This window comes from Galleria mellonella, unplaced genomic scaffold (assembly GCF_026898425.1).
Source record: "Galleria mellonella isolate WM207_F2 unplaced genomic scaffold, CSIRO_AGI_GalMel_v1 utg132, whole genome shotgun sequence".
Taxonomy (NCBI): Eukaryota; Metazoa; Arthropoda; class Insecta; order Lepidoptera; family Pyralidae; genus Galleria; species Galleria mellonella.
The window spans coordinates 3,019,847-3,034,950 of NW_026441989.1; the positions used below are offsets into that span (position 1 = coordinate 3,019,847).

The 15,104-nt window shown below is 42.3% G+C and overlaps 1 protein-coding gene across 1 annotated transcript; it reads right to left on the bottom strand.

The window, feature by feature from the left end:
• Positions 1-325: 325 nt before the first annotated feature.
• Positions 326-6,586, bottom strand: LOC113518153 (endoribonuclease CG2145). Its single transcript, XM_026902935.3, has 7 exons — positions 6,318-6,586; positions 4,251-5,130; positions 3,572-3,683; positions 1,825-1,909; positions 1,605-1,748; positions 1,427-1,515; positions 326-870 (listed from the first exon to the last, which is right to left on the bottom strand). The coding sequence occupies exons 1-7, from the start codon at positions 6,373-6,375 to the stop codon at positions 637-639; spliced, it is 1,602 nt and encodes a 533-aa protein (XP_026758736.2). The 5' UTR covers positions 6,376-6,586; the 3' UTR covers positions 326-636.
• Between the last annotated feature and the right edge of the window lie 8,518 nt (positions 6,587-15,104).

Here is a 15,104-nt window from a genome sequence, read left to right on the forward strand (position 1 = left end):
GCGACGTGCTGAAGAAGGGCCAAATTAAAAGTACTCGTAACCGGCAAGCGTGTATGAAAAGATTGATGAATGTGGAAGAAGCGAAAGAGGTTTGTTTGAATCGAAGCATTTGGCGTTCCATTGTTTCTGTCTACCCTAAAGGGAGACGGGCGTGACAGATATGTGTGTATGTATATTTATTTTCTTGTGGTAAGTACTTATAGTTTATGTCATGATTTCCATCGATATCGACATTTTGGGCAGACATATTATATATAAATATATATAAATGAGATCTAGTAATATTACCCTAGATCTATCCCCCATTTTAAGGTTACGCAATAAATAAAGTGCAATAATTTATTTATATAAATAACATTATATTATTATTAATAAATTATAATAAATAGCGTACATTTATGGCTATCTATAAATTTTTGTAGTATAATATATAATTTCTTGGCTAGTGAATATTATTATGGAATTATGTATGGCTAATAGTTAATATATCTTGCGATTTTTTATTAAAACTCATAAACATAAAAACAAGAATTCCTATTAAATTTGAATTTGTTTCTGAAATATTAATATAATACAATATTATAAGGATCAGCAACTAGGAACAAAATTATTATAATGTCTTTAAGTAAATATATTTTAAATTTGTGGGTAGGCACTACCAATAAAATTTTTACTACGATACCGGTAAGAATGAGTAATAATATTAACATCTTTACCAGCAAGTTTAAGATAACAATCATTATCAGTTCGAGTAACAAAACATAGAGTGTATAATGCAATTTCTAATTCCGGGGAAGTACCGATGAACATGCTGTCGACGGGCTTATCGACTCCTTGTTGAGTGAAGTGAAGTTTTAGAACCGTTCCTTTCTGTAAAAAGTTATAATAATAACAATTAGATATAACCACTAAATAAAAAGGAATTTGTTTTGTATTCTGTAGAATATTGTTTAATCGTTTATTTTTTATACAGAAATATGTACTTTTGACTTTTAATGCCTTATAACGTCTGGTTTGGGATAATGGTCTTTTATCAAAATTGTCCTCATACAGACACCCTGAGGAATAATGTAAATGGTTCGCCAGCTTACTATTCTACTCCGGGGTCATGTGTTGCCATTCCTGAGGACTCAGATGTTATTCCTCTGTACCCTGTAAATTCACACCATATTCCATACTTCAAACCGAAACATAGCCATGCAAACACAATTGCTTCACGGTTGAAACACGAATGGGATAGAGGTACCCAAGTAATCGACTTTTGTACAAAGTCTCTCTCTGGTGATTGTGATATCTCTTCCATTTAATAATATTAGAAATAAATTGTTGACTGAAATGACTGCTTGAAAAAACTTTTTAACAGTAACAGTACAGTTAATAGTTTTAAGTAGGCATACTAATTTTGAGTAAGTGTTTTAAAACTTACATCACTTAATTGTGTATATTTGAGATAGCCAAGATAATTCACTCTATTAGCTGCTTCTTCTTTGGAAAAATATATCCAATTATGTAGTCCTAAAATAAGAAGAATTATGAGTATTACTTTCCGGATAAATTTAATAGTGATGAATAACTAATTACTTAATAAAACGAAAACCCCATACCTGATACATCACCATTTTTAAGTTCAGAAACAAATACGTGTTCAAATCCAGAACTACTAATTTTTCCTCTACTCCTAGAATATAGCCCAAACCACAGTTGTTTCAAAAAATCCCTTTGCTGTCTTGGATCGGGTGTAACGTGACCTGTAATAAAGTAGTTATTATAACAAGCCCTTACAATACTATAATTTTTAACATTTCCTTAATGTAAGTGCAGGACCTTTTTCTTTTAAATAGTTCATCAAGTGCCGCATAACTGCTGTTGACATAATTGCGTCCATAAATTCATTTTCTTCATTACGTTCCTGTAAATTAATGACTGCTTATAATATTCAATTTACATTTCTATTATTGTAGGATTTGCCAACTTAAATATCCTAAATAAACATTTTAATGTATAACATATTAAGAAACTTTCAAGCTTAAAGTCTACATGTTGCAGTTATTTTCATTAGTGTTACATGCTATCATTTTTTTTATCAAAATGTATTGGAGACTAATTTGAAGATATTCAAGATAGGGTGCGAATTGGGAAATCTCCATTCAATATAATCAATCAGACTCTATGCATTTTTGCGTAGTTTGTTTTCTTTGACAGGAAGATCGGTCGGCACATCAATTGTCGAGGCAGGTGCACACTGGGTAGTTAATAACTTTTTCTCACAGATCTTGTTATCTGCCAACAAATATATGTCCCTTCGCTGGAATAAGACGTATTGTGACTATGATACTTATAGCTGTATGTAATGCATGCGAAATGTCTACTTAATAATTGGAGAGATTATATTTTCTTTGTACATAACATTAGCTATTTATCAGTTACTAGCTTCTTCTCGCGATTTTGCTTGCATGAATCGGTCAGTATATAAAGTATCCTAAGTTAGGATATAATCTACTTATAAACCAAATTTAATTTTTTTTATACAACTTAGAATGGCAAGCAAGCTGACGGTCCACCTGATAGAAAGTGGTAACTGTCGTCTATAGACATGAGCAGTACCATGGACATAACAGAGTATACTGTTTCACCCACGATATCCCCCATGCGTTGCCTTAAATCCCTTTAGTAGCTTTCGCGTGAAAGAGTAACAAACATCCATGTAACTATCCTTACAAATTTTCGTATTTATAATATAAATACATAAATTACATAGGCGTGTGTATAAGCATGATAGTGAATAAAATAATGATATGTACTCGTATTAAAATTGAAAATGATTTTTACACAGGATAAAAGGTAAATAAAGTCATGTTCATTATAATACATTCTATAAATAGCGTCTAATATATTTAAAAAATATAGTTACTGAGAGGGTTTTCGTGTTATAAGAGTATTGATAATATAGGTTGTAGGTTAGATTTGTTTGATAGCTTCTTATTTAAAATATTAAGCACAAATAGTTTACATATGTCCGGGTCTGGCATATTAATACTGCAATTTCCTTAAATAAACGAGAATCTATATATTATCACAATTCTTGCCCTATAAACGTAAATAATAAATTATTGTCAAGTTTAATGCTGTACAGGATAACCTTAACTTACCCACAAATAAATTTAATTGGGTATTAAACAACCAAAATCATTCAGTTGTGTTTGCACGGCTCTGTTTCGGTTTGAAGGGTGGGATATGGCGTGAATTTACAGGGTACAGAGGAATAACACGCGAGTCCTCGGAATGGCAACGCATGGAGGGTATCATGGGCGAAACAGTATACTCTGTTATATTCACGGTACTGTACATGTCTATAGCCGACGGTTACCACTTTTAGTCAGGTAGGTCGTCAGCTTGTTTGTCATTTTAAGTTGCATAAAAGAACATACTAAGTATACATATGTGCTCTGCGTGAGACAGTTTATTATGGAAACTAAAATACTATTAAATTCAAAAACAATGCAAATGAATTCTAGATAAATAAAAGTAGTGGCTATTTAATGTTTTTCTTTTTATTACCACAATGACTCACCTGTGGTGTTACATGTTCGTTTACCAAAGTATCTCTTTCATAATTATCTAATAAGGGAAGTATTTTTTGGACTGTTGGTATATTCCATGCTTCATCTGCGATAGTGAGTAATCTGTAAACAATTTAAGTAAACGTTATCTTGCAAGTGTAATCAAAATGATTACCAATCAATTTAAAAGAAGCACATAATATGTCAACCACACTTGCGTCCCATTATATTTGTGTCTATTCGAGAACGTTTATTTTTGGTTATTGACATACAAAGCTTTGATGACATGATTTTCGATTGGCTTACAAGATATTTTATTATTATTGTTATTTCAGCCGTTCCCAAAGAGGGTTGACGTCAGGCAGGTGGCCGGTCGTAAAACTAAAAACCAAATCTTTTTGTAATATGGATAAAATCATATTACGCCGACCCCAAATGATTGGGATAAAGGTAAGAAGATGATGATGTTATTTCAGCCGTTAACTACCCACTGTTGAACATAAATTCCACGCTTGGCAGGAGGGTTGGCAACCGCAGTCAGGATTTGGAGTTGTTTTAAGAGAGACGCCGCTGCCCATACCTCGCCCTAGGGAGAGTCACCTCTTACGGCACCCACGGGAAAGGAAGGGGTGATCTATTCAATGCCGCGGCACACGGCGTACAAGATATTACTAAATAGTAATTACTTACGGTCTAGGTGCTTTATCTTCTTTAGACTGGCCCGTAGTTTTTTCTTGATAATTAACAGTAATATATTTCGCAGCATTATTACTATCTTTTCTTAATAATTCCTCACTTAGTGTTTGCAATTCTGTATCGCTAGGACTATTTTTATTGTTTTGATTGTTATTCAATATTGAGCTCGGTAACACAGGGCTTCCTGCTCGAGTAGTCGTTAACCCATATGTCGGTATAATGGACTGATTAGGTCCTTTGGATGTTGGTTTCGAGGTAGTGCCTGATGTAGATGTATGACCACTGATTATAGCGCTAAAACTAACAGGTTTTGGAGTGAAAACTGTTGATTGTTTTTGCGTTGGTTGGGTAACTGGTTGTAATATTTTAGAAGTAGTTGGCGTTACTTTGTTATTTGTTGATCCTTGTAAAATTGTACTGTAGCTTGGTACTCTCTGTGGACTATTTTCCTTGTCCTTACTATCATAAAAGTTTATTAAATCTTTAACTTTTCCCGATGATTGATGAGTATTCGTTACAGTAGGATTAGAAGATGGATATTGTGGGGCTACATAGTCTCGTTTTCCAGATGACGTCTGATCAGGACGAGTAGATCCCTGTTGAACTTTCTGATTAAATGGCGGCGGTGTAACAGATGGAGATCGTAAAGGAGGAAAGTCTTGCTTTTTCGTAGTCAAAATCACAGTAGGTGGTGATGATGTAACTGACGGTTTTAATGGTGGAAAGTCTTGTTTATTTATTTGAGTATTTTGTGGATTCGACTGTGCCACATAATCCCGTTTCGGTGAAGTTGGCTTCACATTTGATTCATGTAATAAAAAGTCTACATTTTGATTCAATAGTTGTTGCTTATTATATTCTCTTCCTGTAACAACTAAAACAACACGTCTAGGTAAATATAGCTAGACAATATTGTAAATTATTTAGAAGGCAGTTTTGAGGAACAGAAAAAGTTTAAAAAAAGGAATAAAAGGAATACTGTGTATAAACTCTAAAAAATAAATACATAGTTAAAATTATTACGTAATTGAATTATATTAATAATATAATCCGTAATTTCATTCACGTGATTAGAACATGTTCATTAACCAGGATAAAAAGTAGCTTATGTCCTTTTCATCCCAAATATCGTATATGACGCACCAAAATAACAAACAAACAAACTCTCTTTAGAAGTAAAGAAAGATTATAAAAACAGGCTAAAAACAATTATGACATTGCGATGCACTGTCACACTCTAAGATATGCGTATTAATTTGTCTCAGGTTATACCCATCACATAATAAAAAATATATTCTAGGATGATTTACGTGGTAGGTAACTGCTAATGTAGCTTTCTATAGGCGAAAGAATATTTAAAATCGTATTGTATTGTATTGTATTGTAAAATCTTTATTATACATAATTCATATTTAATACAATAAATGATTTAATATACAAGGGCGGACTTATCCCATAAAGGGATCTCTTACAGTCAACCTTTGAGAAGCTGAAAGAAAACTGTAGAATGTATAAGGGTAATAACCTACACTTAAAGATAAACTAAATAATACCCAGTACAAAATTGAATATATAATACAATAAAAACAGCTCTATATACCTACATGTGTAAATAAGAAAAGTACAATCGTTTGAGTAGTTTTTAAGTTTATCCATTACAAACATACAAAAATGTTTCCTTTTTATATTAATATAGAAGTATAGATAATAATTAACTACCTATTTATCCTATTTATTACTTATTTGTTATAGATCAAATATAAATAAGTTTGATCTTAGTTTATTTTTATAATAATAAAAAAATCATCAGAAAAAGAGTTTGTTTCATGACCTCGAAATGTGGATGCAATAGATAGGTAAACAATTTGTGAATTTGTATAATCAGTACAAAATATTTTAAAATATAGTTGTTTAGTTACTAAGTACTTACGTGTTATTTTCCTTATGTACAGTAAATCAAGCAACTGATCACATTTTAAACAAATTATTGCATTTTTGATGGTTTGAATGAATAATACTTAGAAATAATGTTAATGGTTAAAACATTACAAAGATACTTACCTAAACTAAAGTTAAAAATAATTAATATCCCAATTAGCAGATTAAATGTAGACAACATGATTTTAAAGATATTTGTGTTTTTAATGAAGTTGTTTAATTTATTTTCTATTATAAAACAAATATAGATAAGGTCAAAATATTACGATGACACAATTATATTCGCGTTATTAAAGTTAACCTACTACAGGGTCACTAAGATACGAGAACTAGTAAAGCAACTGACTAGTGACTGAATAGTACGTATAGATCAGAAGTAGAAGTGATTCCACGTCTCGCTCATCTTTCGCGACTACGTATTTAGTTTATGATTGAATGAACGGATAATTCAATAAGAATTTGAATGGTTACTTGAGGTGATAAACATGAAGATGAATGAAACACGTTCATTGCTATATTTTGTCGTGTCTATATTTTTTGTATTATCAGTTATACTTAAGAATTAACTCGTATTATTTAAAACTTAATCAGTTTGCGTAGTTTACTGTAAAAAAATAATTTCTAAAGAAATATTTTGTCTTATAGATGAACGGAGTGCCTTAGTATAAATATTTTAAGTCCTACTGTGGCACTAACATTATAATCAAAGACCCCAATTGATCTGAATTATAAATTTTCCGAAAATTTCATAATTTTCGAAAATTTATCGACTAGGTATATCTATAATGTAAGTTTATTTGCTTATTATAAAAAAAGAGGAAGGAAATTAATTTAATAATATGAATTTAAATAAAATATAATCAATTTAAATAATATTATTATTTATTTAATTTTATTATCCAGTTATTTTTTATTATTTATACTTATATATACACAAAACAAAAAAAAAAACCCCGCCCGTATTAATTAAACATAGTCACGTCAAGATACGTTGAAATGTAGTATATTAAACACTAATAAAAAAAGAGTCAGTCCATTTTGACAATTAGTTAATTGATTTTGACCCGTTTTGAGGCTCGAAGTTCTACCTATATAATCATCATCTAGCAATTTTTATATTTTGAATTTTAGGTCATTTGTTAAACTATTAGGGTGTGCTCGTCTTTTGATTCCACTATGACAAATAATAATTGCTAAAATCAACAATTTATGTTAGTATATGTTCGTAAAGTATATCTTTTACAGCATACTTATTTATTTTTAAATATTTTTATACATTATCTTTTTTCATTTTATGAAATAAAACGTGATACTTGGTATCTAGGCACATCTAGTATATAAGAATATTTAAAATCGTATTATATTGTTAAATCTTTATTGTACATAATTCATATTGAATACATTAAATGATTTAATATACAATGGCGGACTTATCCCATAAAGGGATCTCTTACAGTCAACCTACACACACTTAGAAAAGTAAGTGTGTGTAAGTACAACAATATTTTTTACAAAGAAAGAGAGATTCTAAATTAGTACATTACTGCAGCGGCCAGCAACTGAGGCATTGATGGACGGACGTGCAAATGTGGGCCGAGGCGTAGTCGAGGCATACATACGTGAGTCCAGTAATGCCTAGTTGTGGCCAAGGCTTGTATAGTACTTTTCTCAAACAATGCGCGGAAATCAAAAACACAATTTTACTTTTTAAGTTCAATGACGAATAACGAACAATAATAAATTTTTACGCGCCATAATGTTCCTTTGTTTTTTTTTCAATAAACAGCTTTCTATTTGTAACCCAGTTCGAAATTTAAATAAAACCTTTTATTAGTTACCTCCTTGGTAGCCATGTTTCGAAGTAAAAGGTCATTCCATTTTTAAATTACAGGACAGATATGAGTTTACATAGTAATTTATCTGGCCGCAAAACACGACAGATATGGATTTTCATACAACTTTTGCCGGCCGCATGTATCTGGCCAGTACGGCAATTTTGATTTATCTCTAAGAAGATTATCAAAATAATGCTCACATTTCCAAGCATGTTTGAGAAAAGGATATTTAAATAATAATAATGATATTGTTCGCGACAATAGCGATATTTATAGCAATGTTTATAGTTAGTTGTTAAGTTTCTAGTTTAATCGTTTTTTGTATTCTGTTATTTTATATAGATTTACATAGATTTAAGATACCTATAGTGTAAGTTAAATAAAGTATTCCTTTGTGTGTTGTCATTATTACCTACGAATAGAAATAGAAATTGTAACAATAAATAGAATTAAGAAATTGTAAATTGCAATAAATAAACGCTATAGAGTACCGATCTGAAGAGACACGCGTCTCGTTCTTTCTCGCCCCGTCCCGCTCGCGCAGATTCGCTAACGCGAGTTGGAAACGCTATCATGCGAGCGGGCGGGTATAAAGATAGGCCGCCTCTCGTCGAGCGGCATTCGCTTCCGGGCAGCGACGCACTACACTCGAGAAGAAATAGGACAAGAAGAAAAAATACTCTCTTCAGACGGTACCGGAGGCTTCAGAATAGTAATCCCTGTGTTTCACTCCAGCCTGAACCAACGCCCCCTACAGTCCACGCTCACCGTACGGCAGTCCACACCGTTCATCGTGGTCCTTCGAGAAGCCGGATTGCTGGAGGAACACCGTGGTCCTTCGAGAAGCCGGATTGCTGGAGGAACACCGTTGGTATATCAAGAAGCCGGATCGCTGGAGGAAGACCATTCTGAAGCCGGATCGCTGAAATGCCGACTACGAGAAACATGAAGTCGTCGCAACAAAAAATCGCCGTCACCGAAGCCACAACGTCCGCCGCCACCACGTCGACTACGGCCGCCGGAACGCTGTCCGTCGCTGCCACGCCGTCCGTTGCTGCCACCACGTCGTCTGCGGCTGTCAGAATGCCTTCTGTCGCTGCCACGTCGTCTACCGCCGCCACCACATCGACTGCGAACACGTCCGGCGATACGACGACCACAGGAGCCACGGAGACTACCGAAGCCACAGGAACGACAGAGGAGACAGCAAGGAAGAAGGAACCGAAGCACGGCACGGCACGCACGGTTCGCACCACGGCCTCGCAGAAGAAGAAGGCTCTGGCCAAGGCACGGGAGGAGCTACTTCGAAAGGAGGTGGAATTGGCTGCTGCACGTGTCGCCGCCCTGGAAGCCGAATCAGAGGACGACGAGGAAGTAGAAGACGACGACGCTACCGTCAGAAGAGAACGAACGTCAGATTGGGTTCATCGAAGCACGCTGGCACTCACGATGGAGCCGCATGTACCAGAGATAGAAGAAGTCACCGGCAAGCGTCAGGGGTTCGTCCCATCGAGACCCGTTGAAGAGGATTCGAGAGCGCCGCCGCCACAGCCGAGCAGCGACGCACTTCACCGGGACCACGCACGCCACGTTGACCCACATGCCGCCATGCCTACGATAGCAGCAGCGATGCAGTCGATGAAGAAAGAAGAACCGGTGCTGAAGGTGGGCATCGATTGCAATGAGTTTGCGATCGCCATGCAGATGGCCGCTCGCAACATACTGCCCTCCACAGCGTCAAGAGTCACCGAGTTGCCAGTCTTCAATGGATCGTCGAGCGAGTGGTTACCATGGAAGATGGCCTATGAAGAGAGCGCAAGTCAACTCACAGAACAAGAGAACCTAGCAAGACTGCGCAGAAGTTTGAAGGGGGCCGCAAAGGACGCGGCACGCTCCCTATTCGTCGGGTCTACGACCGCAGAAGAAGTGATGAAGATGTTAGCCGCGAGGTTCGGCCGCCCTGGAGCACTCGTCACAGCCGAACTGAACAAACTCCGCGCGCTACCACGACTCTCAGACAACGCAAGAGACGTCTGCCTCTTCGCAAGCAAGGTGCAGAACGTCGTCGCCACGATACGAGCGCTGAACAAGAGCCACTACCTCTACAACGAAGAAATAGTGAGAAACGTCACAGAGAAGATGCCGTCGCTACTACGCTTCAAGTACTACGATTTCGCCAACGACCAACCGGAGGGACAACCGGACCTCATAACACTCTCTCAGTTCCTGCAAAGGACCGCCGCACAATGTGGAAACTTCGCCCCCGCCGAGGAGATACCGTCCGAAGACCGGCGGGAGTCCGCTCCTAGGAAGACGGCGAAGACATACACGACGCAGGAGAAACCCGCTACACCACCGTGCCCGATGTGTCGACGAGAGGGACACGCTCCATCGGACTGCAAGACGATGAAGGAAGCAGACACATCGGCGAGATGGGAGTTAGCGAAGACTCATAGGCTGTGTTTCCGCTGCCTCAAAGTAAGAAGATTTCGCCACGCCTGCAAGAGCAAGAGATGTGGAGTGGATGAGTGCACGCAGACTCATCACCCTCTGCTGCACACCACGCGACAACAGCCGGAGAATGAAGTGACAACACACGTCGTCGAGGACAAGTCCGCCGCAGTCACCGCATCGGCAAGGGAAAACGACAAGATCGCGTTCCTGAAGATCCTGCCGATACGAGTCACCGGTCCCACGGGAACGTGCGACACCTACGCGCTACTGGACGACGGGTCGACTTGCACCATCATCGAGACGACGGTGGCGGAGCGAATCGGTGCTACGGGTCCCCCCGCACCATTCTACATGGAAGGTGTGGCCGGGGCACGGATCAACGCAGCTCAATCGACGCGTGTTCACTTCAAGATCCGCGGGCGGAATTCACAAGAATACACAGTGGGGGCACGGACGATGGACAGACTGCAGTTATCACCGCAGTCGGTACCGCGCAGCGTCATCAAGGGCTGTCCACATCTACAAGACATAGAGAGGGAACTGGTCTATGAAGAGGGCAAACCGACGGTACTGTTGGGACAAGACAACTGGCACCTACTGCTGGCCCACGAAGTCAGAAGAGGATCCGACACGCAGCCGGTCGCATCACTCACCGACCTGGGATGGGTACTGCACGGTACGAGTCGCGGCAGGACAAGACAGCAGGTGCACAGAATCAGCCACATAGTGACGACACATGAAGAGGAACAATCGATGGAAGAAATGATGAAGCAACATTTCGCGCTCGAATCGCTGGGGATCGCACCGAAGAGGTCTTACAATGAAGAAGAACGTCGCGCCCTACGCATCTTAGAGGAGAAAACTCGTCCGTTACCGGCGGGAGGATACGAGACGGGGTTATAATGGAAGAAGGACGACCCTGTGCCGCCGGACAACTACGAATCGGCAATGCGACGTCTCCAACTGGTCGAAAGGAAACTCGACAAGAATGAAGAAATCAAGAAGAGATATGAACAGCAAATGGACACACTACTCAAGAACGGGTATGCTGAAGTCGCCCCGCCACGGAGTTCCCAACGGGTGTGGTACCTGCCACACTTCGCCGTCATCAACCCGCAGAAACCGGGGAAACTGCGGATCGTGCACGACGCAGCAGCCAAGACGAAGGGCATCAGTTTGAACGACATGCTGCTGCCGGGCCCCGACTTACTTCAATCGCTACCGGGGGTCCTCATGCGGTTCCGGCAACGACGGGTGGCAGTCACGGCGGACATAAAGGACATGTTCATGCGGGTCACCATACGGGAAGAAGATAGGGACATGCAACGGTTCCTGTGGCGAGGAGATCGACGAGAGGGTCCCCCTGTGGAATATAGGATGAAGAGTGTCATATTCGGCGCAACATCGTCACCGTGTACAGCGATCTACGTCAAGAACAAGAACGCAGAACAGTACAAGGAAGAGTTCCCGGAGGCAGCAACGGCGGTGGTCATGAACCACTACGTCGACGACTACCTCGCCAGCTTCGACACGGAAGAGCAAGCCGTACGCGTCTCAAGACAGGTCGCACAGATCCACGGTCGAGCCAACTACTATCTCCAACGGTGGGCGTCGAACTCGCATCAAGTGCGCGCCGCGTTCTCCGACACCGGCGGGGACAGCGTGGTACAACTCGACGCGGAGAAGATACTGGGGATGGTATGGCGACCTTCTGAAGACACCTTAGGCTTCAACTTCAACGGACACAAGCTTCCGCCACAGATAGCCAGCGGGGAACAGACGCCGACGAAGAGGGAAGCGCTACGAGCGATCATGTCATTGTTCGATCCACTGGGCCTCGCCACTCCCATCACCATACAGGCGAAGAAGATATTGCAGGAGACGTGGCGTACCGGTATCGACTGGGACACCGAGCTGCAACCACGGGAAGCGGACGCCTGGCGGAGCTGGATGGACCACGTGCGACGGCTGTCCGCGCTGGAGGTGCCGCGGTGCTACCCGGAGGTAGCCACGGCCGATACAGCGGAGCTGCATACATTCGTCGACGCCAGCTCGGACGCGTACGCCTGTGCCGTGTACTGGCGGGCCGTAAGCGCGACCGGCAAGGTCCACGTGTCGCTGATCGCGGCAAAGGGACGAGTGGCCCCACTCAGCAAGGTGACCACGATACCGCGACTGGAGCTGCAAGCGGCCGTCCTCGGGTGTCGCCTATCGCGCACGGCAGTCGAAGAACACGACCTGAAGCCCGCTCGCCGAGTATACTGGTCGGACTCACGCACCGTGCTCGCATGGCTACGCACCGGTCCTCGCGCATACAAGCCGTTCGTCGCGCATAGAGTCGCCGAGATCGTCGAAGAAACGAAGACGAACGAGTGGAGATGGATACCGACGCGGCACAACGTAGCAGACGACGCCACACGCGACCCACCGACGGACTTCGGCTCGCAGCATAGATGGTTCCGTGGGCCGGACTTCCTGTACCTCCCCGAAGAGCAGTGGCCGCGTGAAGATAGTACGAGCGACGATAGTCAAGCGGAAACGGGAGAAGAACGCGTACACAAGCTACAGAACGCGACGCAGTTGTCTATAGCATTACCCGATCCGTCACGTTTTTCTAATTGGTTGAAACTTGTTCGCAGTTCAGCACGGGTGTTGCAGTTCATCGACCTCCTGCGACCGACCAGTCAACGCTGTACCGCCATCCGAAAGAGGAACAAGAAGAAAGAGAGCACCGACCCCACTTGGACCCGCACGAAGAAAGTCGATAGAGAGAAGACGAAGATGAAAATCAAGAACAGCAATAGTCCATCTGTGTGTTTCATCCCCATAGACACACACTACCTAGATCGCGCGCGACGGCTATGGATTCGCGCGATACAACAAGAGGCGTTCGGCGACGAAATCGCAGTATTGAAACAAGGGAAACAGCTGCCGTCATCCAGTCGACTCATACAGCTGTCGGTCGTCATAGACAACGACGACATTCTGCGACTTCGATCGAGAATAGCGGCCGCCGCCGATTTGTCAGCCGAGCAACGAGAGCCCCCATCGTCGACGGAAACCACACCTGGGTGCGCCTATACATCGCATGGGTGCATCGGAAACTTCACCACGGCGGCTTCGAGATCACCACGAACGAGGTGCGACAACACTTGTGGGTGTTGCGCCTACGACACGCCGTCCGCAGTGAACTGAAGAGGTGTCAGCTGTGCCGCCTACGAAGAGCAAGACCGGCGCAGCCGTCAACGGGCAACCATCCACAGAGCAGGCTGGCGCATCATCAACGACCGTTCACGTTCACCGGCCTAGACTACTTCGGGCCTATGACCGTGACAGTGGGCCGCACTCACCAGAAGCGGTACGGAGTGCTCTTCACCTGCCTAACGACGCGCGCAGTCCACCTAGAAATCGCCGGCAGCCTCAGACGGACGGCCCTGCGGCGCTTCATAAGCCGCAGAGGGTGTCCCACTGAGCTATGGTCCGACCAAGGCACCAACCTCAAAGGTGCTGACGTCGAACTGAAGAAAGCAGCCGAGGAAGCCATCCAAGAAGAGTCATCAGTCCATTTCATCCGGTGGCGCTACATTCCCCCGAGCGCACCCTTCATGGGAGGTGCGTGGGAACGGTTGGTGCGTAGCGTGAAGACCGCACTAGCCACCACGTTGAACGAGCGGGCCCCCAAGGAAGAGGTCCTCCACACTCTGCTGGTCGAGGTCGAGCACACCCTCAATGGTCGACCGCTAACCCACGTGTCAACATCGGCAGACGACGACAGCGCCCTAACCCCCAATCACTTCATATTGGGCGGTCCATCGCGCGTCCCACTGCCAGGCAGCTTCACAGAGAGCGACGCGGCGGGACACAAGGAGTGGCGTGCCAGCCAGAGGCTAGCTGACTGCTTCTGGAACCGGTGGGTGAAGGAGTACCTACCCGAGTTGCAACACCGGCGGGAGCCCCGAGCTACACACGGAGCCATCAAAATGGACGACCTGGTCCTGATAGCTGATGGGACCTTGCCTCGCAACACGTGGCCGCGAGGCGTGGTGGTGGCAACCTACCCTGGACCAGACGGCGAGATCCGAGCGGTCGACGTGCGGACGAACAAGGGCATCCTACGGCGACCCACTAAGAAGCTGATCATACTGCCCACATCGACATCGAGCGACGCGAACACGAGTTAACTCCAGCTACGAGAGCTGCGGCGGGAGATTATGTTCGCGACAATAGCGATATTTATAGCAATGTTTATAGTTAGTTGTTAAGTTTCTAGTTTAATCGTTTTTTGTATTCTGTTATTTTATATAGATTTACATAGATTTAAGATACCTATAGTGTAAGTTAAATAAAGTATTCCTTTGTGTGTTGTCATTATTACCTACGAATAGAAATAGAAATTGTAACAATAAATAGAATTAAGAAATTGTAAATTGCAATAAATAAACGCTATAGAGTACCGATCTGAAGAGACACGCGTCTCGTTCTTTCTCGCCCCGTCCCGCTCGCGCAGATTCGCTAACGCGAGTTGGAAACGCTATCATGCGAGCGGGCGGGTATAAAGATAGGCCGCCTCTCGTCGAGCGGCATTCGCTTCCGGGCAGCGACGACTACACTCGAGAAGAAA

Excerpts from the sequence above, each read along its gene's own strand:
- LOC113518153 (XM_026902935.3), bottom strand. The coding sequence starts at position 6,375 with ATGTTGTCTACATTTAATCTGCTAATTGGGATATTAATTATTTTTAAC. Across the intron at positions 1,516-1,604 it reads TAAAAATGGTGATGTATCAG|GACTACATAATTGGATATAT; the intron begins GTATGGGGTTTT and ends TTCTTATTTTAG. Across the intron at positions 871-1,426 it reads AATATACACAATTAAGTGAT|AAAGGAACGGTTCTAAAACT; the intron begins GTAAGTTTTAAA and ends AACTTTTTACAG.